At 52.7% G+C, this 26,633-nt stretch overlaps 1 protein-coding gene across 1 annotated transcript; it reads left to right on the top strand.

The window, feature by feature from the left end:
* The first annotated feature begins 4,693 nt into the window (after positions 1–4,693).
* On the top strand, positions 4,694–26,559 carry SLC12A4 (solute carrier family 12 member 4). The gene is made up of 24 exons (XM_019756326.3): positions 4,694–4,889; positions 9,793–9,887; positions 11,334–11,465; positions 14,880–15,026; positions 15,102–15,156; positions 16,831–16,961; positions 18,577–18,818; positions 18,960–19,174; positions 19,702–19,866; positions 19,945–20,043; positions 20,397–20,454; positions 20,793–20,967; positions 21,391–21,509; positions 22,943–23,041; positions 23,241–23,360; positions 23,568–23,672; positions 23,934–24,102; positions 24,312–24,507; positions 24,620–24,789; positions 24,879–25,010; positions 25,087–25,194; positions 25,386–25,573; positions 25,693–25,826; positions 25,989–26,559. The coding sequence occupies exons 1-24, from the start codon at positions 4,700–4,702 to the stop codon at positions 26,078–26,080; spliced, it is 3,336 nt and encodes a 1,111-aa protein (XP_019611885.1). The 5' UTR covers positions 4,694–4,699; the 3' UTR covers positions 26,081–26,559.
* Positions 26,560–26,633: the final 74 nt, after the last annotated feature.

Consider the following 26,633-nt stretch of genomic DNA (forward strand, 5'->3'; position numbering starts at 1 on the left):
GTACGTATAGATCACAATTGGTTATCCATTCACCTATTGATGAAGATTTGGGTTGTTGCCACCTGTTGGCTACGCAATGAACATTAGCATACAGGTATGTTTGAGTCCCTGCTTTCAATTTCTTTGAGTTTATGCCTAGGATAGAATTGCTGGATCACATGCTAATTCTAGGTTTAGCTTTTTGCAAAACCGCCAAACTGTTTTCAATAGCAGCTGTACCATTTTACATCCCCACCCCAGCAATGTACAAAGGTTTCAATTTCTCCACATCCGCCCCAGCACTTATATTCTATTTTTTTAAAAATAGCTAACCTAAAGGATGTGAAATGGTATCTCACCCACTAAGCTTACATTGTGGTTTTGACTTGCATTTATCTAATGACTAATAATGTTGAGCATCTTTTCCTGTGCTTATTGGCTATTTATTTGAATATCCATAAGCTCTAAGTCAGTGTCCTTTCCCAGTTCTCTGAAGCCATTTTCAGACTGACTTGGGAGGTCATCCTGTTCTCCCCAGAAAGCCTCTTTATGTGAGTAATAAACATTTCTATACTCTCTTGGTGTACAGGTAGCCTTATTAGTCTTGATGTATGAATCAAATTTTGGGAAGGGTGGGTCTATCCCACCTCTACAGGGTGATTTCAATGCTTTGTCAGGATAACTGTTATTTCATCTAGAGCTAATTTAGCCTGACTACTAAGGCAATGCCCTTCTGAGGAGTCTAGCTAATGTGCCATATATTAAAAGGTCTTTCACTGTAGCTGGTGGGAACACAAACCACATGAGCTCCAAGAATTATTCAGCCTACTTCTTTCCAGTGGGTCTTTTTCTGGTCTTGTATAGCTTTCTCTAATGTGTGTGCACATCAATCCTCTGGCTTATTCCCAGGGACCCTCTACACATCTCCAAGTGTCTCTCTGTGTAGCTTTCTCCTCTATAGTATTCTGCCCTGCAAAATCTAGCTGTTTTGGCCTTCCCAAATGATGATTTTTCTTTTTCTCCTCAACTCAGCAACCCCACTGGGTTCTGAGGTGAGGTTCCCCACCCTCCTCTACTCCCACACCGTGACTTGGAAAATATCTCTAGGGAATAAGCTGGTACAATCGTAGGGCTCACATCATTTATTTCTCTTTCATCTGGGATCACGGTCCTGTATCATATATTGTCTAATGTCTGAAAACCATTGTTTTATACAGTTGGTCAACAGTTCTATTTAATTTACACAGAAAGGTAAATTTGGGCCGTTATGCCATTATGACTGGAAACAGAAGCTGTGTTGAGGTATTATTCCTCACAACCAGTGACACTTTTTGTAAGTGTTCCAGGTATACTTGACAAAAATGTGGAATTTTCCAATTGCTGGCTATAGAACTATATACTGCATACATGTCCATTAGGTCAAGTTCATTCATTGTGCTAAAATTTGTTATATCCTTCTGTTTTTTTTCTTGACCTATTTGTAACCATGACAGTTGTGTTGAAATCTTCTACTATTATGGTGTATGTATCAGTTTCTCCCTATAATTCTAGCAATTTCTTTTTATTGAAATGAAATTTATATACCATAAAATTAACTGTTTTAAAGTGAATAATTCAATGGCATTTAGTACATTCACAGTGTTGTGCAACCACCACCTTTATCTAGCTCCAAAACATATTAATCACCCCAAAAGGAAACTCTATATCCATTAAGCAATTGCTCCCCATCCCTTCGTTGCCCCTAACCACTTTCTATCTCTGTGGATTTACGTATTCTGGGTATTTCTTACAAATGGTATCGTACAATATGTAACCTTTTGTGTCTGGCCTCTTACATTTAGCATAATGTTTTCAAGGTTCATCATTCATGTTGTACTTTTTCTCCATTTTTATTGTACTCTTTTTTCTGGGACTCCTATTGCGCAGATATTAGAATTTCTTTTTTTATCCTCTATATCTCTTTTCTGTTGCTTTTCTTTGTTTTTTTCTTTCTTCTTTTGGAAGGATTCCTTAATTTGGTCTTTCTAACTTACTAATTCATTCTCAATTATAACTTTCTGCTATTAGATCACCTATTACGTTCTTTGTTTCAAACATTATTACAGTCATTTTAATACCTGGTCCCATATTTCTTTCATAATTCTCCTATCCAGAGATGGGTCCTATGCCTTCCCACCCCCTCTTGAATCTGGGCTTTGTAACTGCTTGACCAGTCAAGTACAGCAGAAGTGCTGCTGTGCCCATTTCCAGGCCTAGGCCTAGAGAAACTGTGAGCTTCTACTCCCTGCTTATTGGGCTGTTTACCTACGGACTATAGCCACTATACCACGAGGAAGCTACACAGCCCACGGACAGGTCCACATGCAGAAGACCCAGTGCTCTGGTCCACATCTCCACTGAGCTAGCTCTTTGCTTATAGCCAGTAACAACTTGCTAGTCATGTGAGTGAGTCATCTTGGAAGTAAGGGCTCCAGCCCCAACTGATGCTATATGGAGTAGACACAAGCTTTATTTAACTTGCAGATTTGTGAGCTAATAAATGTTTTTGTTGATTGTTGTTTTAAGCCACTATGTTTTGAGGTAATTTGTTATGTAGCAATAGATCACTGAAACAATCATATTTTTCATACTTTATGTTTCTGCTGATTTTTATTTTATATTTTCTTGTTTCATATTGCTAATATTCTCCCTTATCTTTTGTAATATGTTTATTAGGCTAATTTTGAATTTTTGATCAATGTGTTCTAATAATTTTCCTGATAGATGTTTTCTTTTGAAATGTCTATGCTCCTAAATGTCTTTTTGCCTACAAGGTTATTTTCACCTGTGAGTACCCTGATGGTGCCGACTACTCGGTCAATGAATGGCACGGGGGACATTGTATCCTAGCCACAGAGTCCCTCAGCGTCTAAGGTTGTCCGTTGGACTGTAGTGGCCTATCTCCCCCACACAGCACCTCACCCCACCCCTGCGGAGAGCAGCCACATGTGTTGGCAGGGTGGGAGGGGTGTGAACACTGCTGAGAACATGTGTCTGGCCAAATTGCAAAACCCAGACACTTCTCCACTTAAAGGCTTGTGCTGCACCGTGGTGTGCATCCTGGGGCCAGAGACTAAGGATGCCAAGGTGACAAGACAAAAAGGGTTTTGTCCTTGTAAAGTCCACAATCTAGTGGGCACAAAAAAACATTAGTAAAAGATCTCATCAATGCATTTCTCCCTGCAGTGGGTACTATGCCGGGAAAGGGCCCCAGGGGAACCCAATCCAGGGGAGGGTAAGGTAGGGTGGCAGGGTGTGTGTCAGAGAAGTCTTCTGGAGAGGAGGTGGTGCTCCAGGCTGAGACTTTCTCCATACAGAGGAGACTGGTAAGTAAGGGTGGGGGTAGAAGGTCAAAAGGCATTCTGTCAGAGTGAACAGCAGGTGATTTGCAGAAATTCCGGAGTTTGAGGAAGTGAAAGAGGCCAAAAGGGTTGAGGCTGGGAAGAGGATGGCGAGAGGCGCAGCTGGAGAGGTTGGAGGTGCCAGATGGAGCAGGGCCTTGTGCGCCAAAAGAAGAACTTGGGCTTTCTCTTCAAAAGAGGTGGCCCTACCATGAGCAGGGGGAGAGAGCAAGGAGTGCATTTGGAAGGCTGCTACTGTGGGCAGCTAATGGCGGTGTGAAGGACAGGAAGTCAAGTGGACAGGCCTTGGATGGGATGACTGGAGTAGAGGCCAGAATGCTGGTCAGCTCAGACGTCCTCCTGCAAGGCCCAATGACTCTGATTCCTGATTCCACTGCAGAGCTGGAGGCTGGGAGAAGGTACTGTCTGGGTTGTTTGGGAAGATACCACTGATTCCGATATTCTAAAGCCCTGTGAGCCACAAAAGGGAGAAAAATGGAGACAGACAAGTAAATGGGCTCTTGGGTTTCCTGGTAAACAAACAGCTGAAAAGACAGTCTAGAAAGATTAAGATGTTAAAATAAAGCCAACTGGCTAAGTTATCTGAAGCACTGAAGCAGAAAGTGAAAGCAATGTAAAGAGCAAACAACTAAAAACGATTTAGGTAAAGGAACCCCAGGAGGTGAGACAGTAAAAGATAAAATTAAGAAGAAAGAAGTTGGTTAAAGAATCCAGTGTAACCAAAGTGGCAACGGGGCGGGACGAGAGGGACGTATGTCCTTCCCACCCAGGAGGCAACAGCCTCTGGGGAGAGGCCAGAATCCACAGCACCTCCACCAGGGACAGACTGCAGCGAGGGGAAAGGAGGGACCTTCACTGGGACTGGGTTTCCAGAAACGCAGGGGAGAGGTGGGCGACACAGATGATGGGAACGAGAGGATACCAAGGAATAGAGGGAGGCCCTGGGCAGGAGTGGGAGGGCCTCTGCGGTCCTGGCCCGGGCCCTGCTGACCCTTCTCCGTCCCAAATGTCGCATTTATTAGGCGCAGAGCCAGTGCACCCCACGCCCAACCTCACGGAGTCGTCAGGCAGCCCCAAGAGGTGGAAGCGCATTTCCTCATTATACAAGTACCGCATCTGGGGCACAGAGGGTGGCCCCTCACCCAAAGTCACACAGGAATCTGGCCCTCCCCAGGGTTTGGAGTCGCTAGTGGTACTCCCTCCAGAGGGGCTTCACTCCGAAGCCCCCTCGGGGAGGAGCCGGCCCGAGTCCCTCCTGCTCCCCGCCTCCGAGGGGCGGCCCGGGGGACGAACGGAGGAAGTGAGCGCAGCGGGGAGGAATGCGGGCGGGCGGGGCGCGCCGGCCCGGGACAGCGGAGACAGCCGGGCCAGAGGCTGGGGCAGCGGTGCGTGCGATGCCTCACTTCACCGTGGTACCGGTGGACGGACCGCGGCGCGGCGACTATGACAACCTCGAGGGGCTCAGTTGGGTGGACTACGGGGAGCGCGCCGAGCGGGAAGACTCAGACGGTGAGGGCGCGCCTGGAGGGGGCCTTGGCGGGGACAGGGGAGCCGGCCACGCGGGGTCCACTCTCACAGACACCTGGCCCGGGCATGCACACGTCGATGCGGGCCCAACTTTTCTTAGCCTGAGCCGCCGCCACCACTCCCTCGCCCCGCGTGCGCAGACACGATCTTTCCGGGCCCCGGCGCCCGTAGTCGGGCCGCCCTCCCAGCCCCAGCTCCTCCCTTGCGGGCCACAGGCGGGGGCTGCAGACGTGGCGGACGAAGGAGGCCAGGCCAGTGGGGCCGCCGGACGCATGAATAGCAGCAAGCTCCCATCTCTGGCGCTTCCCGGCTGGGAGCACAGCCGCATCCCAGATCCCCAGCCCCTTCACCTTCTGTGAACCGCCTCCAGCCTCTTCTCGTCTCGCCGACCCATTTGTGCCTCTGCCCCTGAAAATCCCCTCCCTTCCCCCATCCTTGTGCCTCCCTGCACTCGGGCTGGCAGGAGAGAAGGATGTGCGTGCCTGAGGAGGTCTATGGGTAACTGCCTGGCAGGAGAGAAGGGTGTGCCTGCCTGAAGGGGTCTATGAGTGCACTTGTGTGGATCTCTGCTGAGATCTGTTTAGGTACCATGGGCATCTAGGGAGCACTACCACAGAACCAGGCTTGTCTAAGGGCTTTATGTGAATTAACTTGCTTAATCCTCCTAATTTCCCCCATGAGATAGGTCCTATTACTCACACTTAGGAAGGAGTGAACTGAGACAGGAAGCTGTTGTATAATTTGCCCAGGGGATTCAAACCCAGGATTGGAGACTCCAGTGCCCTGACTGTTAGCCTAGGTGTTAGAACTGGGTCTAGAAGTAAGCTCCTCTTCCCTTCTCTCAGGTGCCTGCTTCTTCCCACACCCCTTTCTCCATCTTCTACCCCAGGAGGCCCTCAGGTCGCTGTCCTTGCCAGGGCCCACTCTTGCGAGTGTGAACATTGCTGAAAACATGCGTCTGTATGTGTAGTGGCACGTGCATGTGTAATTGTGCCTGTGCAAGTGTGTAACTAGGGTATCACAAGGTGAAGGTGGGGTCAGAGTAGCACATTCTCATAGCCACTTTCCTGTAGGGGTGTCAGTGATAAGGATGGTAGTATAACTGATGACAAATGCCTGTGTCTGTGTCTGACCATAATGGAGATATGCAGGGAACATGTGTGTTGGTGGCATGTGTCAACTGATGCCCTCTTGACCTAGTTCTGATCTGTCTGTGATGGTGACATGACTGAGGTGATCCATACCTGATGGGTGATGCCTGTATGTGTGTCACCTGACTGCTGTGTGGGGAGTTGGCACAGGCCAGTGGCATAGGCTACTGGACATCATGGAGATTTTACAGGCTTGACAGCCATGTTCACGCGTGCTCCTCAGCCCTCACCTCTGGTGCCCTGACCTGCTCCTAGCCTTGTTCCAATGGTCAGAGCAGGAGCCAACATCCCTACTCCCATTAGCCCTGGGAGGCTTTCTCTCCCAAAGTCTGGGCTGGACTGCGTCCCTAGGAGCAGCCTGGACCAGTGGGCAGGCAGAGTTGAGCCTAGCCTCTGGCCACGCCTTGGCCTCTCACAGGGTGATTGGAGGGACCTGGAGTCACACTGGCTGAGTCTTGCCAGGTCTCTCCAGCCTGGGCCAGCTCCTCCCACTATCCTCCGCTCCTCCTCTTACTCCTTCTCAGCTAGACCTTGGTTGTGTCTGCGGTATGGGGGACACTCTGCATCCTGGTGAGTGATTATGATCCTTCTTGGTTGGAATTGCAAAGGGTTGGGGGCACAAAATCAGTGACCTCAGGTCCACCTCATGGGATACCTCCAGCCTGGTACCTGCATCTCTCAAGGCCCCACCTCTGCTCTAAGGGGTGTAGAGGTTCCAGAGGGGTACCCCTGGCAGATGCCTGTGAGCACAGGAATCAGGCAGGAGTGTCACCTGGATAGCCACCTGCAGCTGGAGCCAGGAACACACATATATGTGCATTTCACAGGCAGTGCCCCAGGCCCAGGCCATGCTCTGGTTCACCGGGGGTTTCAGGTGGTATCTGAGCAGCTTCAGCCTGGCAGGCATGCCCAGACCTGCACTGGAATTTTTGGAATAGCTGAGGGCAGTACACCCAGACACTGCTTAGAGCCCCATATTCGCACAATCCCATGGTAGCTGACCTTATACCTACTGGGTGTCTGGCACCAGATTGTCCCTTTTCTGATGCATCTGGGCAGTTAGAAGAGTAGGTATTATATTACTATCTCTACTTCACAGAAGAGGAAATCAAGGCAGCACAGAGAGGGTAAGAAAGTTGCCCTGGGTCATAGAGAGGGAGGGTCAGGAATCCAAGCCAGGCTGCCAACCATCAGAGCACCAAGAGCCTTGGGTATGTGCACCCTGGCTAAATTGCAAACCCCAGACACTCTTCTCTAGTTAAAGGTTTGTACTGCAGCCTAGGGTGCACCTGGGATGCACTGGGACCTAGAATAGGAGTAGGGAACCTGCAGCTCAGCTCCTGCCTGGCTCTGGCTCTAATGGATTCTGGGACCCAGGTTTTGCCCTTCTCACTGGGTAACCTTGCCTCTGAATCTCTCTGAGCCTTCTTTTCCTTGTTACAAAAAGGTGGGAAATGATATCTACTGCAAGGTTGCTCTGAGGACTAGAGGCAACGCTTGGAAGGGCTTTGAGCTCTTCTGGAGTCATGGCTGAAGGGACAAGGGACCCACTAAGTCTTGGAGGACCATCCACAGCCAGTTTGGGAGAACTGCTCTGTGCCCAGCTCTGCATTTTCTGGATACCAGTGCAGTCTCCTCAGAGAGACATGGCAGCAATGGTGGGGCAGGCTGCAATGCATGAGGTTAGAATAATTTATTTCCAATTTACTTCATAAAAAGATCTGAAGAGATATGCCCCACACCTCCTGGCAGGTTCCACCCCTTGGTACTTCCCCCAAGGATTGTTACTATCAGAAAGACCAGAACCATACAAAGGAATGGGGCAGGGACTCTGAGATGAGGTAGATGGTGACTGCATCTAAGGAAAAATTTGACTTGAAGATTCCTGACAGCCAAGGCAGAAAGGGAAATAATACGAGCTCCGTAGCTGCCATTTTCTGACAAAATGAAGCATCTGATTTATTCAGGGGAGACACTTTTTTTTCATAAAAATCCAAGAGTACTTTTCAGGGGCTTCTCACTGAAGGGCTGTCACTGTAATGGGTGGTGTTACTGGGTTTTCAGACTTTTCTTATGGCTCCTTATCCTGATCCCAAACAAGCATCAAGTACATAGCAGATGTCACAGGGTGTCTGAGGAGCTATGTGACCCCACGAGGCTTTATCATGGCTCAGTGGGCTGGCTTGACCTCCTGTTCCCCTTGTCAACTGTGCTGCTGGCATTGACCTACACGGGAGTGAGCTGCTTGGCTCGCTTAGCTAGTCCAGGTTCCTAGTTGAGGTGATGTACCACTTTCACATGCTGTACGAAGGAAGACCGTACTTTGCCCCAGAAATTGTCATCAGCACACTTTACCTGTCAATCTCCTTGGGTAATAAAGAATCCACAGTGCAGCATCTACTGAGTGATTCTTGGCTCCAGAGAAGGCAAGTGAAGTCTCATACTGATGGCAAGAGGATGTATCAGATGGTGTTGAATGCATCATTCAGCATCCTTACCTACAAACAAGAGAAATGAAACTATGGGCTATTTAAACAGAGAAGGTTGGCAGGTAGCTCTTACAAAGCCAGTGCATACCCTCACTAGTCTGAGTCCATGATGATACTTCTGTTGCCACCTCCATCACCAGACACCAGGCAGTCCAGCATTGCTGCCACAGTCATTCCATCCAACACCAATCTGGCTTCTTTGAACCAAGATGTCAGCTTCCCATTTGCTGCGAGGCCTCTAGCCACTGACAGCTGCCAGACTGTCGGCACAGGAAAAACAAACAACAAACAAAAACACTTAGTGACTAGAAAAGGAGTACTTGGTGTTTTCTGTCTGCTTGATGAAAAGATGGGAGTGTCGCCCACCGAAACTCACAAGGGATAAAGTTTGGAAAACAGGGAAGAGTGTGAATGCTGGGCAGCCAGAAAAAACAGCCAGGCTTTGAGAAGTGAGGCAGGCATTAAAAAAAAAAAAAAAAAGAAAGAAAGGAAAAAAGTTCATCTTGCGAGATTTCCTTGGAGCTGAGGCACTATCTCGCCATCCTGGGGTAGGTTAACACTGGTATGGGCCACGCACCTAATTTGGGCAAGTGGCCGGGATATGGGGACAGGGAGGCCAGTAAGCAGCTCCTGCCAGCAGTTCCTGCTCAGTTCAACACCTACCTGGCCCGGCTTTCATAGATGACCCTAGACAGCTCTTGCACCCACTTCCGCTCTTTGGGCAACTTCCAGCTTATGGCTCCTCCCAGCATGCCTCGAGCTGCCCTCCAGGATGCCCCCGCGCGGTGCATGGTGGGACAGCTTGCAGGCGGCCTGTGACGATGGCGGCAAAAGGTGCCCTGTGTGGCTTCATCTACCTGGAGGGCAGCACCCGGGCAGGCCCTGAGGACACAGAGGCCTCGGTGCCTGACACACTGGGTATTCCAGATGGGCCAGGAAATAGGATTGGGGGTTAGAGGCCGGGCCAACTTCGGGCCACGCCCTCCTAGCAGGCTCCGCCCCTTGGTGTTAACACGTGTGTGAGCTAGCGTTTCTGTGGCCCTCTGCTAAATGAGGTGCTGGGTTTTGGTTATTGGCCACTCTGCCAATTCTGACCCTTCAGGGAGACTGGCCCAGCCTGGTAACACTGACCTCCACAGTTCTCGACAGAGATGAAGTTCTGTGGGCTGGCCTGCTGGGGAGCAGTGCAGGTTGGGGGCTCAGGAGGCAGCCCCTGACTGGGATTCTGTCCCTTTCTCTCCACAGGACATGGCAACCACAAAGAGAGCAGCCCTTTCCTTTGTCCCTTGGAAGCTTCCAGAGGAAGTGAATACTATGACCGGAACCTGGCACTGTTTGAGGTAGCTGATGCGCAGTTCTGGGCTGCAGGTGTGGCAGGCAGGCAGGGGCCTGTCAGGATCCAAGCCTTAGCTAAGCAGGCAGGCTGGACAATTGTGCCTCCTTATGTCTCGGCTCCTCCTCCAGTCTCCCCTTGTCTGTCTTGGCCCGCTGGCAGTCAGGCTGTGGTTCCCTTGGCCGTTTGAACTAAAACTGCTTTCCCAGAGGCCGCTCACAACCCCACCCCATTACCACCTTTAGGGTTATTTGCCTTTGACTTCCACGCAGATCCTCAGCAAAGTGACCACCTCTCAGGCTTTCCTTTCTTCCCTTCACTCCTAGGATTTCTCACAGTCCGTTATTATTCTTTCCTCTCCGGTGAACTCTTCCTTGTCCTTCCTGACTGGTTCTTCCAACCCTGCCCATCTCAAGTTCACTGAGGCCTGGTCCTTCTCCCTGCATACGCCCCCTTTCTCCACATCTGCACCTCAGTGGACACTCCTCTGGAAACATTCCTAATTTTGTGCCTCTGAACTTGAATTTCAGTCTTCTCAGACTCAGGCTCAGAAGTTGGATTTGGATTTAGAGCACAGTTTAGGCCCCAAAACTCTGACCCCACACATTCAGCTGCCCCATGCAAGTCTCATAGGTTCCTCAATCTCCATGTGCCCCCCAAAGACCCGCATCTTCACTTCTCACTCCAAACCAGATTCTCCTTGCGTGTGGGATTAGAAGGGCAACACGCAGGTGGAGGCCTGGTGCTAGGGAAGCCACCGGAGCAGGGAAATCCTAGACCCCGGTAGGGGTGGGGGCGCCTGAGCCCTGGGACCCTGGGAGGCCTCCTGACTTAGAAAAGCAGCACATTTCTGCAGCAAAAGCCTTGTCCTGGCCCTACCTGAGGATGGGCTAGAGAGCCAGGATCCCACCTTGGGGATTGAGGTGGGTTATTCAAAGGGGCCCGGGAGATCATCCAGGAAGATCAGAGTTTGAGCAAATAAGAGAGACTTGTCCCAGACAACCCTCTTTTGACTTCCTTGGTTCCCTGAGGTGACTAGCGGTAGCTTTTTTGTGGGAGAGTTGAGGGAAGATGTGAGTCCCAGAGGCCCACTCTTAGCTGGGAGGTGGCCACACAGAACAAACAGGTGAAGTGTGCCATTCGCCTGTCTGCCAGCTATGCCCTGCCTTGCCCTCTCCCTTGAGGCAGGTAGTTTTCACAAATGGGCTGGTCATGACTGTACCTAAGGTGGGGCAGAGAGAAGAGCAGTCACGGAGCTTCGCCTTTGAGTGCTGCATGCTGGGGTGTGGCGCCCATACCTGCCCAGATGGCTGGCTTGGGCTTCCCCAGGCAAGAGCTGGGATCAGGCCCAGGCCTGCCTCAGGGCTTGGCAAGGGGCCAGAGGCCAGGCCAATGGCTACACATAGGTGCTGGCTGGGCCCGTTGCCAGACTGCCTTGTGGCTCTGTTTACAGGAAGAGCTGGACATCCGCCCAAAGGTATCTTCTCTTCTGGGCAAGCTCGTCAGCTACACCAACCTCACACAGGGTGCCAAGGAGCACGAGGAGGCTGAAAATGGGGACGGCACCCGCCGGAGAGCAGCCAAGGTAAGCTAGTCAAGGGCAGCAGAGGGGCCCCTCCCTGGGAAGACAGACTCAACACCATGGAATTGGCAATTTCTCCTCATGGTTATGAGCATCCCAGGGGAAATGGGTGCCAGGTGTAGTGAGCATGGAGGATGGACACTCATTGCCTTGGCTTCAAGGAGGCTTCCTCAGGGGCAGAGGGCTAGAGGGGGCAGAGGGCGAGGGAGACCCTCAGACATGACAGGGAGAGCAACATCTGCCTTTACTCAGTCCTCTCTGTGTGTGAGACATAGTGCTAAGCAGTGAGCCTGGGTTCTTGCAGGTTATCTCACAACAAAGCTGTGAGGCAGCTTCTATTATCATCCCCATTTTCAGATGAGGAAACTGAGTGTCAAGGGTGATAAGTAACTTGCCTGTGATGACTCAGCTAGACAAGATCAATACGTAACACTTGGAGATGGGTTTGTGGATTTGCTGTGAGATACGACGACGTAGAAGGCCAGATCCCCGGCATCCCATTAAGAGGAATAAGGGAGTTGCCGTTGGAACCAGGAACGTGGTTGTCCCTTGGGGCTGTGTGACCTAGTGCAAGTAACCAAACTCTTCTACCCTTCACTGTGTTGGCTCCACTGGCAGACCCCTCCAGTAGCCCTTGGGTTCCTTGAGCGCCTGGGTAGGGAGGTGATAGGACCATCATACTGCCCCGGGGGCCGTCCTGGTCCCCTCTCTGGTCGCAGTCCAGGCCTCTGGCCTTTCGGCCCTCCTCTCTCTTCAGGATGACTGTGCACATCTCTGCTTAGCTCCCTGGTGTGAGGGGGCTCAGTTTAACTGAGGGCTGGGGCCGAGGAGCCCTCCCTCTCCTCCTCCTGACTCCTTGAGTTTTGGGAAGCAGCTGTGATTTGGAGGGTACTTGGGTCTGGCACTGGCTATAGAATTCTTACTGGATGTCAGCACAGGCAGAAAGAGCTGTTGGTTGGAATAAGCTGGGTCCCCCGCCTCAGACCTGCTCGTGAGTTTGGGGCCTTCCTGGGTGGGCCAGGGAAAGAGGGTAGACCAGGCTGATGTGCATTCCTCACCTTGCCGCTCAGGGAGGCAAATCAGCCCAGAAGGGCCAGCTGAGATCTTGAGGTCACACAGACCTGACATACCCCCTATCCTGCTAGTTGTGGTTTTGTTGGCATTTTCTGGACAGATAGCAGAGAACCCTGACTCTCTCAGGCTTCCCAGTCCCCCAGGCTGTTCAGCCCTGCAGAGGGAGTCTCGGCCTCTGAGTGTTGTCCGCAGTGGATGTTAGGAACCTTGGGTAGGTGCCTCTTCCCTGTCTCTTCAGGCCAAATCCAAGTTGCTGGTGGCTGGGAGTAAAAAGGTCCCTAAGAAAGGCTAGTGTACATCTCAACAAGTGTTGGAAGGAAGCCTGGGCTGGTGAAGGGCCATGTTGCCTTAGCTTTCCGAGGAGGCTGTGAGGATGCTGGGGTCCAGCCTTAGCTTACCTGTTCAGCTTACCTGGCCTGAGAGTAAGAATATGGGAGTGTCCCAGCTCCAGTGGCTTTTCCATCAAACAAGGAGGTGCCTGGTCAAGTCCACAGTCAATAGGAAGCTAGGGAACTGGGGCCACTAAGCTATGGTCCTCACATAGGGCGGGTCTGAGTGGGGCCTCAGAAAAGTAAGGCTTAACGCAGGAAGGGTGGGCCTCCAGGCAGACCATGCCAAGGCCCAACGCAGCCTCTCCATAGCAGCCACTCCGGCTCTGGCCTGGTGACCTTCTGAGGCTGCCAGAGGTTATTTGGAGATGCAGAAAGCATTTCCGGCCCTGCCCTTTCCCACACTGCCCTTTTTCCAGAGTGACTCAGCTTAGAATTGAGGTGGAGCTTGGAGCTGCCACTATCCAGTGGGTGGTCCACGACCTCTGAAAATGGCTCAGACAGAGCCCAGATGAGGTATATCTGTCACTTATACCATGCAGGACAGTTTGAGGGACCATTCGTTTTTTCTTCGGCTCTTCTGAGGTCCTTTAGGCTGCACACAGATCCTGCCCCAGGCCTGGAGCCTTCAGAAGAATTCCTGTCCACAAAGTTCTCTCTCCCACCCCATCTCCAGGACAGCAGGTTTTGCTGTAGCTCTGGTGGACTGCACTTGTAGGGCCTCAGTTCTTCAGGAAGGCACCTGCCCTGCCTCTGTGTTTCAGCTTCTGCCCTGGCCTCTAGCTGGCTCCTACTCTGCCCTGAGATAGTTGAAAAATCCTGCCTGGATATGCCCATTAGACCTTCCTCACCTTCCTTTCAACCTTGAGTCTCTATTCTCTATGGAGGATATTCCCAACAGATTATCCTAGGGGTCTTCCAAGGCACCAATCACTGGGTTCAGGCACACCTTTTGGGTACCTGCAGGGCCTGATGGTGATACAACAGTGAACAAGCCATGTCAATCCCAATATGAACATGAGACACTCGAGTTAACAGTTACTATGACCTCTAGTGACCACTGATGAAAGGGTATATCAGACACTGAGGGGATGCAAGAGGAAGTGCCAACTCCACCTAAGGCAACCCAGAGGAACTTCCTGGAAGAGGCTACACAGTTAAGCCTCCTGCCTGTTTAACTGAAGAGCAATATGCCAAGTGGTGAGGCAGGGCTGACCTTCCCAGGCAGGATCCAGCACATGCCCTGGTTCAGAGGTTCTTAGGGATGTCATCAAGAGATGAAGCTGATAATGAAGGTGATGGGGCACCCCTGATGGCCCAAGCCTAAAAGTCCGGCCTACACTGGGGATTACAGGATAGATGGTGCAGAGGGTTTTCAGCAGGGATGGTGAGACTAGACTTGGTTTTCAGAGACCTGCTTGGGCAGCTGAGTGGGATGGAGTGTGGAGAGCTTGACAGGCACAGGAGGGCACCATCCAGTTGCCCCAGGTGTAGTGCCCCAGGTTCAAGGGACTAAGGCTGAGACAAGGCAGGCTGATCTAAGGGCAGCTTGAGAGGCAGACTGGGCAGGACTTGGTGTCCACCTGTACTGAAGTCGGGGATTGGAGGCCAGGGAAAACGTCTTAGATTCTGGCTTGGGTGACGTGAGGCCTGCTAGATGAGAAGGTGGGGATCCAAGATAGACCTCTCTTTCCAGAATTTTAACAGAAGAGAGAAAGGGAAGGGGGCAGTGCTTTGAGGGGGAGGTGAGACTCTAAAGCTCACACATGGCATTTTGAAAAGAATCAGGTTGTATACCTTCCCAATCCCAAACTGTCTTCATATATGAAAGTCAACATAGAATCCAATTGTCACCCCACCCCTGCACTCCCTGGACTGCTCCACTCAGGATGCCCCTCTCCAACCTGATCTCTGTAGGAATCCTAGGGACTGCTAAGTGACTGGAGCTGGCTTTCCATGGTGCATCTGGACCCCTCTGATGCTCTGTGCTTCCCCCATCCCTCCTGCTCTATAGGCACCCAGCATGGGCACCCTCATGGGGGTGTATCTGCCCTGCCTACAGAATATCTTCGGGGTGATCCTCTTCCTGCGGCTGACCTGGATGGTGGGTACGGCCGGGGTGCTGCAGGCACTGCTCATTGTACTCATCTGCTGCTGCTGTGTGAGTATCCTGGCTGGGGGAGGGGCCGTGGCTGCCCCCCCAGCTGCGCTACTCACCTAGACCGCCTTCCCACAGACCTTGCTGACGGCCATCTCCATGAGTGCCATCGCCACCAATGGAGTGGTTCCAGGTGGGTGAGGATCACCCCGGGCCTGATAGGGGTGATGGGCTCAGAATCCACCTTGACATACCTTGGAACTATTGTTGCCACGCCCCTCCCCAAAGCAGTTCTTTGGTGAGAGTGTAGTCCCTGAATCCATGCTAGTCGCCATCACTTAGAAATATCCTTGCTGGACAGAGTTTGAGATTGCTGTTGGGTTATTTTTCTGTGTTTGTTTTTAAATAGGGGTGTGGGGCTGACAAAGAAGGTGATGGGACACACCTCATGGCCCAAGACAAGGAGTCTGGGCCCCCCCCAATGGATTATCATAGGGTTTTCATCAGGGATGATTAGATTGGACTTGGTTTTCAGAGATCCTGTTTATTTATTTATTCAACCTTGTATTTATATCAGTATGGACTTCTTTATGCTATTCTTTGGATCATAATCCAGTACTTTATTATTGATTTTGTCGCTCAAACTATTCTACTTTGGATGTTTAACTACAGGTTGGCTCCTGTGTCTGGATCTGGATGCTTGTTTTCTTTTCTTTTTAAATAACAGTGTTATTAGTATTAGTATAAAAGTAATGGGGGCGGGGAGGCATATGCTTACCCAGCATGGGCACCCTCATGGGGGTGTATCTGCCCTGCCTACAGAATATCTTCGGGGTGATCCTCTTCCTGCAGCTGGATATGGTTTTAAAAAGAAAATTAAGAGGTTTTGAAAGTGCCCATAATCCTGAATTCATAACTATTAGCCTTCTGGTACATGGTCTTGTAAAGCATTGATATAATTGTTTTTCCCAAACTGTGTGTGTGTGTGTGTGTGTGTGTCTATTTCCCAAATGTCGGAAAAAGTTTATTTGATGTTTTTAGCAGGATTGATAGAGTATTACCTAATTTATGTCATTATTTTCCTACTCTTGGGTTCTACTTTTTCACTATTGTAAATATTACTGTCGTAAACAGCCTTGCACACAGATCTCTGTTCATACCCTTGACAGGTCCGTTAGGAGGTGGATTACAGTATGAAACGGATTAACCTTTTTAAAGTTTCTTAACCCCTAGTCCCAGATTTTTCATCAGAGAAGTTTAATCAGGAGCAGATTCAACCAGCAACATGGGATCACGCTTATCTCTTGCACCTCGCTGGCCCTGAAGCCCAGTGTTGACTGTCAATCTTGCCAGGAGTATTAGACTTTGATGGAAGCAGACTCAGGGCAGGAGGGTCAGCCATGGAGACTCACCTGTCAGGCCCTGTGCTGGGCCCTAGGGAAAAACACTGGGCCAGACACAGTCCCTGCCCTGGTCTAGAGGAGTCAGACTAACAGACACAGCCCTTGGAAGGGGTGAGGTGTGCTGAGATCAGATGCACCCAGCCGGAGGAGGCTGTGGGGACCAGCCTAAGTGCAGGGAGTTGGTGGGCAGTGGGCCACTTAGGCCCTGCTGCGGCCCTAAAACTGCTCTAGCAAAGTAGTAATTTCACTGGCCTGTGCTGGGCATTGGAGTCAGATGGGAGTGGGGTCTGACCCCAGTCTGGCCACTTATTAACCATACAGGCTTAGGCAAATCTCCCAACCCTGCTCATCTGTAAATAGAAAAATCTGTCCTTGTCCCTCTGGGTCATTGTGAGGGATTGTCATGGAGGAGACCCCCTTGAAGAAGAATCAGCCTTGACCTGTATACTCTTTCTCTGTTTTAGCTGGGGGCTCCTATTTCATGATCTCCCGCTCACTGGGGCCAGAATTTGGAGGTGCTGTGGGCCTATGCTTCTACCTGGGAACAACATTTGCAGCGGCCATGTACATCCTGGGGGCCATTGAGATCTTGCTGGTGAGTCAGGCTGAGCCCTGGCCAGCTCTGGTCTTGTCCAAACAGTCCCTTTCCCATAGGCCCAGGGTACTACTCATGCTGCCCTCACCTCCGGCCAGGGTCTTGGGCTTATAATGTGGGAGGCCTCCTCTAGAGAGAAAGATCTCTGCTCAAGCCAGTCTCCCCTTCAATCCCTTGCCAGTTTGGGCCAGGCAAGGAAGGGCCTGGCTGCCTTTACCTTGGCCCTAGATGTTCCATCCACCCAATCCATGTCAGCCATGGCAGGTGATCTGTGAACTATTGCATCTAACTCAGTGACAGATCTTGGTGGTGACACAGAGCCTGCTTCCTGGGCATGTGTGGGCTCTGGCCAGGTCTGTCTCCCCAGGCCTCTGATCCGAGGCCCTTCAGATCTACCTCATCCTTGTCCCGAAATCGGGGAGCAGCTGCAATACCCTGTCTGGAGGTCAGTGCCGCCTATGGGTACCCCATGTGGGCTCTGACTCAGCTTCCCTCTCCCCACTGAACTGCCCCAGCTGGTGGGAGAAGAGGTGGAGGGCCCATGGGGAGCACAGGGTAACAAGTGCCCACCCCTGGGGATCCAGACAATAGATGTTCAGAGGAACTGCCTGGTTAGTCCCACCTCCAGGTCCTCTGCCTGGAGCGTGCACCCAGCTCCTAGACCTTCTGGGAGTTTTTTGTTGTTGTTTTTATTTTTATATTGCCCACATTTCTACATTTATTATTGGATTTCTTCTGTAAGGAAAATTTGTCCTTTTCCCATTTATTTATTTATTCAATCATGTATTTATATAAGTATGGACTCTTGGATATTTATTTTATTCTTGGCTCATAAGCCAGTACTATCATTATTTATTTTGTTGCTCAAACTGTTCTACTTTGGCTATTTAGCTATTCAGGTTGACTCCTGTGTCTGAATCCTTTTTAACATGTTGCGAACGGCGGGGTTTAAATCCCTCGTGAAGATTCTCGTGATCCGTACGCAACGTGTTAAATAACAGCATTATTAAGATATACCGTGTTTCACTGAAAATAAGACCTAGCTGGACAATCGACTCTAATGCGTCTTTTGGAGCAAAAATTAATATAAGACCCGGTCTTATTTTATTATAATATAAGACCGGGTCTTATATAATATAATGTAATGTAATAGAATAGAATAGAATATATAATACCGGGTCTTATATTAATTTTTGCTCCAAAAGACACATTAGAGCTGATTGTCCGGCTGGGTCTTATTTTCGGGGAAACATGGTAATGCACTTACTATACAATTCACTACCAATTTAAAGCATAAAATGTAATGGTATTTAGTATGTTCACAGAATTGTGCAACAATCACCACAATCAATTTTAGAACATTTTCCTCACTCCAAGAAGAAACCCATACTCATTAGTAGTCACTCTATTCCTCCCAGCCCTAGGAAACCAATAACCTGCTTTCTGTCTTTAATCAGATTTACCTCTTCTGGACATTTCATATAGATGGAATCATACAACATGTGGTCTTTTGTGACTGGCTTTTTCTGGATACAGTTTTAAAAAGAAAACTAAAATGATAGAATTTACTCTCAAATGGGAAAATCGAACCTTCTTTATCTGTCTCTTGTTTCAGACCTACATTGCCCCGCCAGCCGCCATTTTTTACCCAACAGGCGCTCACGACACATCGAGTGCTACCTTGAACAACATGCGAGTGTATGGGACCATTTTTCTGACCTTCATGACCCTGGTGGTGTTTGTTGGTGTCAAGTATGTGAATAAATTTGCCTCGCTCTTCCTGGCCTGTGTGATCATCTCCATCCTGTCCATCTATGCTGGGGGCATCAAGTCTATTTTTGATCCTCCCATATTTCCGTAAGTAACCTGGGAATACATCCAGGCATTGCACTGACATCCCTCCCAGGGAGATGGTCTCTGAGTCCCAGAGGCTGCAGGGTGGAAACAGGTGAGGGCCTCCAGCTAAGCAGGTGCTGAGACTGCCACGCCCCTCCACAGAGTGTGCATGCTGGGCAACAGGACCCTGTCCCGGGACCAGTTTGACATCTGTGCCAAGACAGCCATGGTGGATAATGAGACAGTGGCCACCCAGCTATGGAGCCTCTTCTGCCACAGCTCCAACCTTACCACTGACTCCTGTGACCCCTACTTCCTGCTCAACAATGTGACCGAGATCCCTGGCATCCCTGGGGCAGCTGCTGGTGTGCTCCAGGGTGCGTCCTCCCTCCTGTCCTCCCGCTCCTGACCCATGAGCTGAGCCGGAGGCAGGGAGTGGGCCTGGAAGGAGAGTAGAGCACAGAGCCATCCTTGTGTGGCCATCTCAGGAATGGGGGGCAGGCTGGCTGCCTTCCCAGCCCAGCAGTGTCCTCTCAGCCTGGCTCCTGGCAGCTAGGTTTCGGGTGAACAGAGCCTATTTGGCCACTGTCCCATGCCTACAGCAGCCCCCAGAAAGTTCTGGCAGCCCCTCTCTCCCCAGCCACCAGCCCCTGATGCTGCCTGGGGTTGTTCTCCCAGGAGCCATAAAGGGCCTCTGTATAGGAGGCAGGCAGTGGCAGGGCTCTGGCTTCAGCCCCCTTTGCCTGTCAGACTTCTAGCCAGACAGCTCCTTCCCTGTGGCCAGAGCAGCCATCCGGCTGAAATTCCCTAGAGCCCCTCACCATCTGCAGCCTCTGGCTTCGCTGGCCCAAACTGCCCCTGGGAAGTAGGTGGGGCTACAGTGGTGATGCTGCTGCCCCCGCAGAGAACCTATGGAGTGCCTACCTGGAGAAGAGCGAGGTTGTGGAGAAGCATGGGCTGCCCTCCACAGATGCCGTTGGCCTGAAGGAGAGCCTGCCCCTGTACGTGGTGGCTGACATTGCCACATCCTTCACTGTGCTCGTCGGCATCTTCTTCCCCTCTGTGACAGGTGAGCCCCTCTTGCCCAGCCACTCAGTCATGCCTCCTTTCCTGGGGACCCCCTGAGGGAGTCTTGTTGTTTTTGGAGGCATTATGGCTGGCTCAAATCGCTCCGGAGACCTTCGCGACGCCCAGAAGTCAATCCCAGTGGGGACCATTCTGGCCATTGTTACCACCTCCCTCGTGTGTATCCTTTCCCTGGCCTGGGGCGGGGGGGAAGGTTGCAGGATGCACTTGCCTATATATAGGTCACCACCTGGCATGTACAGACACACCTTCTTTATCTGTCTCTTGTTTCAGGCCTACATAGGTCACCACCAGGCATGTACAGACATACCACATGTGCATGTGTGCATCCGCTCATATATATCTTTCCCCTCACTCACGTCACACTCAAGGAGTGTGCACAACGTGAAACTCTCAGCTGTAGATGCCCTTGCTGAGTCTTCTGGTTAAGGGTAGATCGAGGGGCACGCAGGTCCTGTGCGGGGACTGAATGGAGTGGCAGTGGAGGCCTTGCTTTCCTTGACACAGCCACAGACTTCAGCAGTGTGGTTCTCTTTGGCGCCTGCATCGAGGGTGTGGTGCTCCGGGACAAGTGAGTGAGCTGGGCCCCTTCCTGTGGCAGTAGACTCCGCGTTTGCCATTCTAACACCAGCCCCTCTCACTCACGTGGTCCCACATGTCCTCAGGCTGCTGCTTGCCACTGGTAGTCTGTACCATCAGGTGGGTCAGGCCCCACCAGGACTTTTACTTCTGAGAGAAGGACGACATCAGGATCAGGGCTGGGATGAGGGGAAAGGATGAGGGCTGGCGGACTGGCCTTCTCTGCTGAGGAGCCAGAGCTCTGCCCACCACAGTGTCCGACCTGACTCCTCACATCCAGGGGTTGGGGGGCTCCTTGCACGGAATGTGGTCTGAACCTGGCCCCTGCAGGTACGGTGATGGTGTGAGCAGGAACCTGGTGGTGGGCACACTGGCCTGGCCTTCGCCCTGGGTCATTGTCATCGGCTCCTTCTTCTCAACTTGTGGCGCCGGTCTGCAGAGCCTCACAGGGGCACCACGCCTGTTGCAGGCCATCGCCAAGGACAACATCATCCCCTTTCTCCGGGTGAGCCGTTCTGTGTTCCCACAAGGCTGGGTGCTTCTGTCCCCTCACCCTGGGGGAGAACAGAAGGGCACATGGATGCATTACATCCTGCCGGGGCCCATAGTGACCGTAGGGCCACATAGCCATCATGGGGAATTGCTGAGAGCTGTCCTGGCCCTGCCCCTGCCGTGCTGTTGGCAGAGCTGCTTGGGCCCAGAATCCTCATGGCTTATTTATGGCTCATTCAGAGCAGAGACACCTGGAGAGGTAGAGGGCAGAGAAACTTGTGGAACCTACTGGCATAGGCATGGGTGCGGTCTAATCCCCAGAGGAGGGAGTTGGGGATGATGGAGGCCAGGATGTGGCTTAGAGTTCAAGGTGTGGAATGGGGGTGATGGGACTAGCGTCTTCCCTTGCTGACCACACTGACCCTTGTACATGCAGGTATTTGGCCACGGGAAGGCAAATGGTGAACCAACATGGGCACTCCTCCTCACGGCACTCATCGCTGAGCTGGGCATCCTCATTGCCTCTCTTGACATGGTGGCCCCCATCCTATCCATGTGAGCTGGAGGCCAGGGCAAGGCAGAGGGGTGGTCTTGGGAAAGGCTCCGTGCACTCTCAGCACCCCTCAGCCAGGGGCCCCAGCACCTGCCTGTAACCCTGTTTGGTGTTGAGGGTACAGCCGGGAGACATATCAGGCTGTATGGGAAGATGTTTACCTGGCAGAGCTCATCCTACCTCTGCACTCAGGAGCGAGCCTGACACTTATGCAGAAGCGTTAAACAGGCCAACAGGTCCAGCCTCCCAGAGCAGGCAGGCAACAGCCCTCTGCTCCCGGACAGGGCAAGTACCCAGTCCCTAGCGCCTTAAAGAAGCCACCACTGCCCCATCCGTTTTCAAAGTTGTTTGCTTTTAAAGTTCTAGGATCAACTGGCATTTGAGTCTACCAGTGCCTTGCAGGAAGTGGTCAGCACATGGCAATTTCTGGGGGTCTCTGAGGCAGAGCTCTATGGGTGCTGTGTTCTCTTTTGCCAGTGTTGGGGCCCGCTCCATCGCCACACACGTTTTGCTGCACTGCCGATGCTCTGTCTTGCTTGTTTATTATGGAAGGACTACCCTTCACTGCCCCACTCAGCCTGTAGCCCTGACAGACTCCCTTTCCCCCTAAAGCAGTGCCCCCAGCCACAGTCAGGCCACAGTAATCTCTCGTTCCCCACGACATACCTCCGCCTCCTGTTGCCCAGCTCCACCCACACATAGTGCACACCTGAAACTATTCTTGCCACAGTGGTCTTGCGTGGTGACCCCTCACTGCCCAAGCCAGACAGTATATCTCAACCTTTATCATTGGCTCTTCCTGGCAGCCCTGATGGGACTGACCACTCACCCCCATGGGAGCCCCTGCCCCTTGGCATTCTGTCTCTGGTAAGTCCTCTTGCCTTCTTGTCTGCCTTTTTCCTCCGGCCAGCTCAGGGTAGAAGTTGGTGCCTCTCCCCTCAGCCCTCTGCTCCTCAGCGGCCTTCCTGGAGGGTTCACACAGCAGGCTTCACAGTGTCCCAGTCTTCTATATACACACAGTATCCCTCAAGTTTTTCTAATTCAGTGTATTCAAAATGGCCTTGTCGTCTTCTCCCTACCTGCTCCTCGCCACATTCACGACAGCCCCTAATCCAACTGGTTTCCAGTCCAGGAGCCTGAATGTAGTCTGCCATCTCCAGACCCTGAGCACTCCTCAGCACCACCTTTTTTCACAGCTGTACACTCGCTGTTCTCCCTGCCTGCTGTCCCCTTCCCACCTTGCTCTGCCTGTAAACACTTGCCCATCCTCGAAGCCCTAGCTCTGAGGACACCTGTGCAGTAGTCACATCTGCCTTAGGCTTAGAAGTGGTTGCTGTGAGGCTGGGAAGACCTGGCTGAGTCCGTGCAGGGCAGGGACATCCGGTGCCTGGCTGCCAAGGAGGCTCCTCGGTACCAACCAGCCCCTGTGATGCAGGTTCTTTCTGATGTGTTACCTGTTTGTGAACCTGGCCTGTGCTGTGCAGACACTCCTGAGGACTCCCAACTGGCGGCCCCGGTTCAAGTACTATCACTGGTGAGCGCCAGCTGGACCCCTGAGCCAAGTCCTCTGACACAAGAGCTATTCCTCAATAGCCAAGAGCCCTATTCTGGATGGGGTTTGCGTTTCCTGGGTTACAGTTGCTATTGGTGAGAGGTTAGGGGGCTGGGAGGGCTTGGCCTGGGGCCCTACTGCTCTTTCCCTGATTCTGGCTCTTCGCTACTCTCTGGCCTAGGGCGCTGTCCTTCCTGGGCATGAGCCTCTGCCTGGCCCTTATGTTTGTCTCCTCCTGGTACTATGCCCTGGTTGCCATGCTCATTGCGGGCATGATCTACAAGTACATTGAATACCAAGGGTGAGTGAGGGGCTACCACCTGATTGGGGAAAATTGGGTGGTCTGTATGTTGGGTTGGGGAGAACTGAGCCATCCTTGGCTAGCCACCATAGGAGCTGGAGCTGGAGGGCTATGGTGCAGGGCCTGGCCCCCCTCTATCTCACATACATCTGGACGGAATTCCCTGGGAGGGACCAGGGGTTCACCAATTTATGGTGGCCTCTATAGGGCTGAGAAGGAATGGGGTGATGGGATCCGAGGCCTGTCTCTGAGTGCTGCCCGCTATGCACTGTTGCGACTAGAGGAGGGGCCTCCTCACACCAAGAACTGGCGGTGAGTTCACACCCAGACTGGCAAAGGCCACTCTAGGTTCTTGGGGCGCTGTGAGGGTGGGAGGGTCAAGAGGTGCTGGCTCTCCCTCCCTGGTCCATGTTCCCTGTCCTCGGGGTACCAAGGGTGCCATCCTGCTTATTGAGCCCTTGAATCTCTGCTACCCAAACCTGTGGGGGCCTATGAGCTGAGAAGGGAAAAAGAGGGGCTCCCTGGAAACCTTTGGCCCTGGTCTCAGGCTGCCTCCCCATCTGGCCACCGCAGGCCTCAGCTGCTGGTACTGCTAAAGCTAGATGAGGACCTTCACGTGAAGTACCCACGGCTCCTCACCTTTGCCTCCCAGCTGAAGGCCGGCAAGGGCCTGACCATAGTTGGTTCTGTCATCCAGGGAAACTTCTTGGAGAGCTACGGCGAGGCCCAGGCTGCTGAGCAGGTGCCTGCTGCGGGGGGTGGGGACCTGAGCTGGACCAGAGGCTGCGGTCTGCAGCTGGCATGTAGGGGAGGGGCCCAATTCTGACCAGCCAGGTTGACAGCACTGCTGCCACCTGAGAGCTGGAGCAAGGGTGGGTATGGCTGTCCCAACTTGAAAACATGGCCTCTGTGTGTGCGTCTTGCCTTCTGAGCCTGGTGTGTCCCCGACAGACCATCAAGAACATGATGGAGATTGAGAAAGTGAAGGGCTTCTGCCAGGTGGTGGTAGCCAACAAGGTGCGTGAGGGACTGGCCCACCTCATCCAGTCTTGTGGCCTGGGCGGCATGAGGCACAACTCGGTGGTGCTGGGCTGGCCCTATGGCTGGCGACAGAGCGAGGACCCACGTGCCTGGAAGACCTTCATTGGTGCGTGAGAGGCCAGGGCCTGGGCTCAGCCACGGGGAACAGGCTGGGGTTCAAGTGAGGACAGAAGCTGGAGGGCTGCAGGCTGGCGGTCAGCAGCGTCCCTCCTCCCCAGACACTGTTCGTTGCACTACGGCGGCCCACCTGGCACTGCTTGTGCCCAAGAACATCGCCTTCTACCCCAGCAACCATGAGCGCTACCTGGAGGGCCACATCGACGTGTGGTGGATTGTGCATGACGGTGGCATGCTTATGCTTTTGCCCTTCCTGCTGCGCCAGCACAAGGTGGGTCAGGGGGTGGGCCCCGGGGAGAGGGGCTGGACCCTTGGAGGGGTGGGGTGTGACTGAACCACCCACCTGCTCTGTTGCCACAGGTTTGGAGGAAGTGCCGGATGCGCATCTTCACGGTGGCCCAGATGGATGACAACAGCATCCAGATGAAGAAGGACCTGGCCGTCTTCCTGTACCACCTACGCCTTGAGGCGGAGGTGGAGGTGGTGGAGATGGTGAGCCATCTGCCCCATGTGGCCCTGTGGATACCCTGCCCCACAGTGCAGTCCTCATGGCCCACTCTCTCCCCAGCACAACAGCGACATCTCAGCATATACCTACGAGCGGACGCTGATGATGGAGCAACGGTCCCAGATGCTGCGGCAGATGAGGCTGACCAAGACCGAGCGGGAGCGAGAAGTCAGTGGCCTTGGTTTAGGGCTGGGGTGGGTGGCTAGCTGAGGCCTTGTGAGACACCATAAGGTGCAGGCATCAGAATGACTCACCCCAACCCCGCTGGCAGTGCTCATGTCCCTGAGGTTGGGTGATCATGGTGGGTCAGCCAGGCCCCCTTTGCTCATGACACTGAGGCTACCTCTGATTTCCCGCAGGCCCAGCTGGTCAAAGACCGGCATTCATCCCTGCGGCTGGAAAGCCTGTATTCGGACGAGGAGGATGAGTCTGCAGCGGGGGCTGATAAGATCCAGATGACGTGGACACGGGACAAGTATATGGCAGCTGAGCCCTGGGACCCCAGCCACGCCCCTGACAACTTCCGAGAACTGGTGCATATTAAGCCGTGAGTGCAGCGAAAGCAGACCCAGCCACTTTGGGGCCTGGGGGTGGAGGTGGGATGGGGGCAGAGCAGCTCTGTGGGTGGGCCGGGGTGGGGCCCATGGTCAGCTGCATTCCCTGCAGGGACCAATCCAATGTGCGGCGCATGCACACTGCCGTGAAGCTCAATGAAGTCATTGTGACACGCTCCCACGATGCCCGACTGGTTCTACTGAACATGCCCGGCCCACCCAAGAACAGTGAGGGTGACGAGAACTGTATCCTTCTGTGGAGAGGCAGGCAGTAGGGAGGGGGACAGCGTGTGGTCAGTCTTGATGCCCCTGGGGTTGGCAGGTTACCCCACGTCTGACTGACAGGCCAGGCCCACTTCCCCGAGTGCCCCGTGGTGCTGGTGCCGCCTCCTTGACCTGGTGCCTCAGACATGGAGTTCCTGGAGGTGCTGACCGAAGGCCTCGAGCGGGTTCTCCTGGTGCGTGGGGGTGGCCGTGAAGTCATCACCATCTATTCCTGAGCCGATGCAGACTTGTGGTCTAGAGTGGAGGTGTTCAGGGTAACACCCCCTCCCAGCACCCACCTGCCAGCCTTGCTTTGCCCATGCCTGGACCCAGCTTTGCTAGGTCTCTTTGGAGACTGGGTCTGGGCCTGGCAGTGAAGATGGATCTGAGGTCCTGCAGGACCCTGAGAAGTTTGGGGACTTTCCCGTCCAGCACCCCAGGAGGCCTGCTCTGGCTGGAGAAGACTGGTCAGGGCTGACATGGGGTTTGGAGGCAGCCAGCCCAGAAACGCTATTTATTGAATATTTATTGTTTGGATGTCACCATCAGAGAGAAGGGGAAGGGCAACTAGGGAGGGGAGGGAGTCTGACCCAGCCCGCCTGCTGGAAGACCTGGCTCAGGCTACTGTGGGCAGGGACCCCACCAAGCCAAGCCTAATGGAGCCAGCCAGCTGAGGCCTGACTTTTTTCAATAAAACATTGTGTACTTCTGGGCCTCCTGCTGCCCAGGCTCTGTTTCCCCTGGCGCCACAGGAAGAAGGCGGACCTGAACCTAGGCCCAGAGCCGGCT

The sequence above is a fragment of the Rhinolophus sinicus genome, chromosome 8 (genome assembly GCF_057876585.1).
Source record: "Rhinolophus sinicus isolate RSI-liver-muscle chromosome 8, RSI-T2T, whole genome shotgun sequence".
Classification (NCBI taxonomy): Eukaryota; Metazoa; Chordata; class Mammalia; order Chiroptera; family Rhinolophidae; genus Rhinolophus; species Rhinolophus sinicus.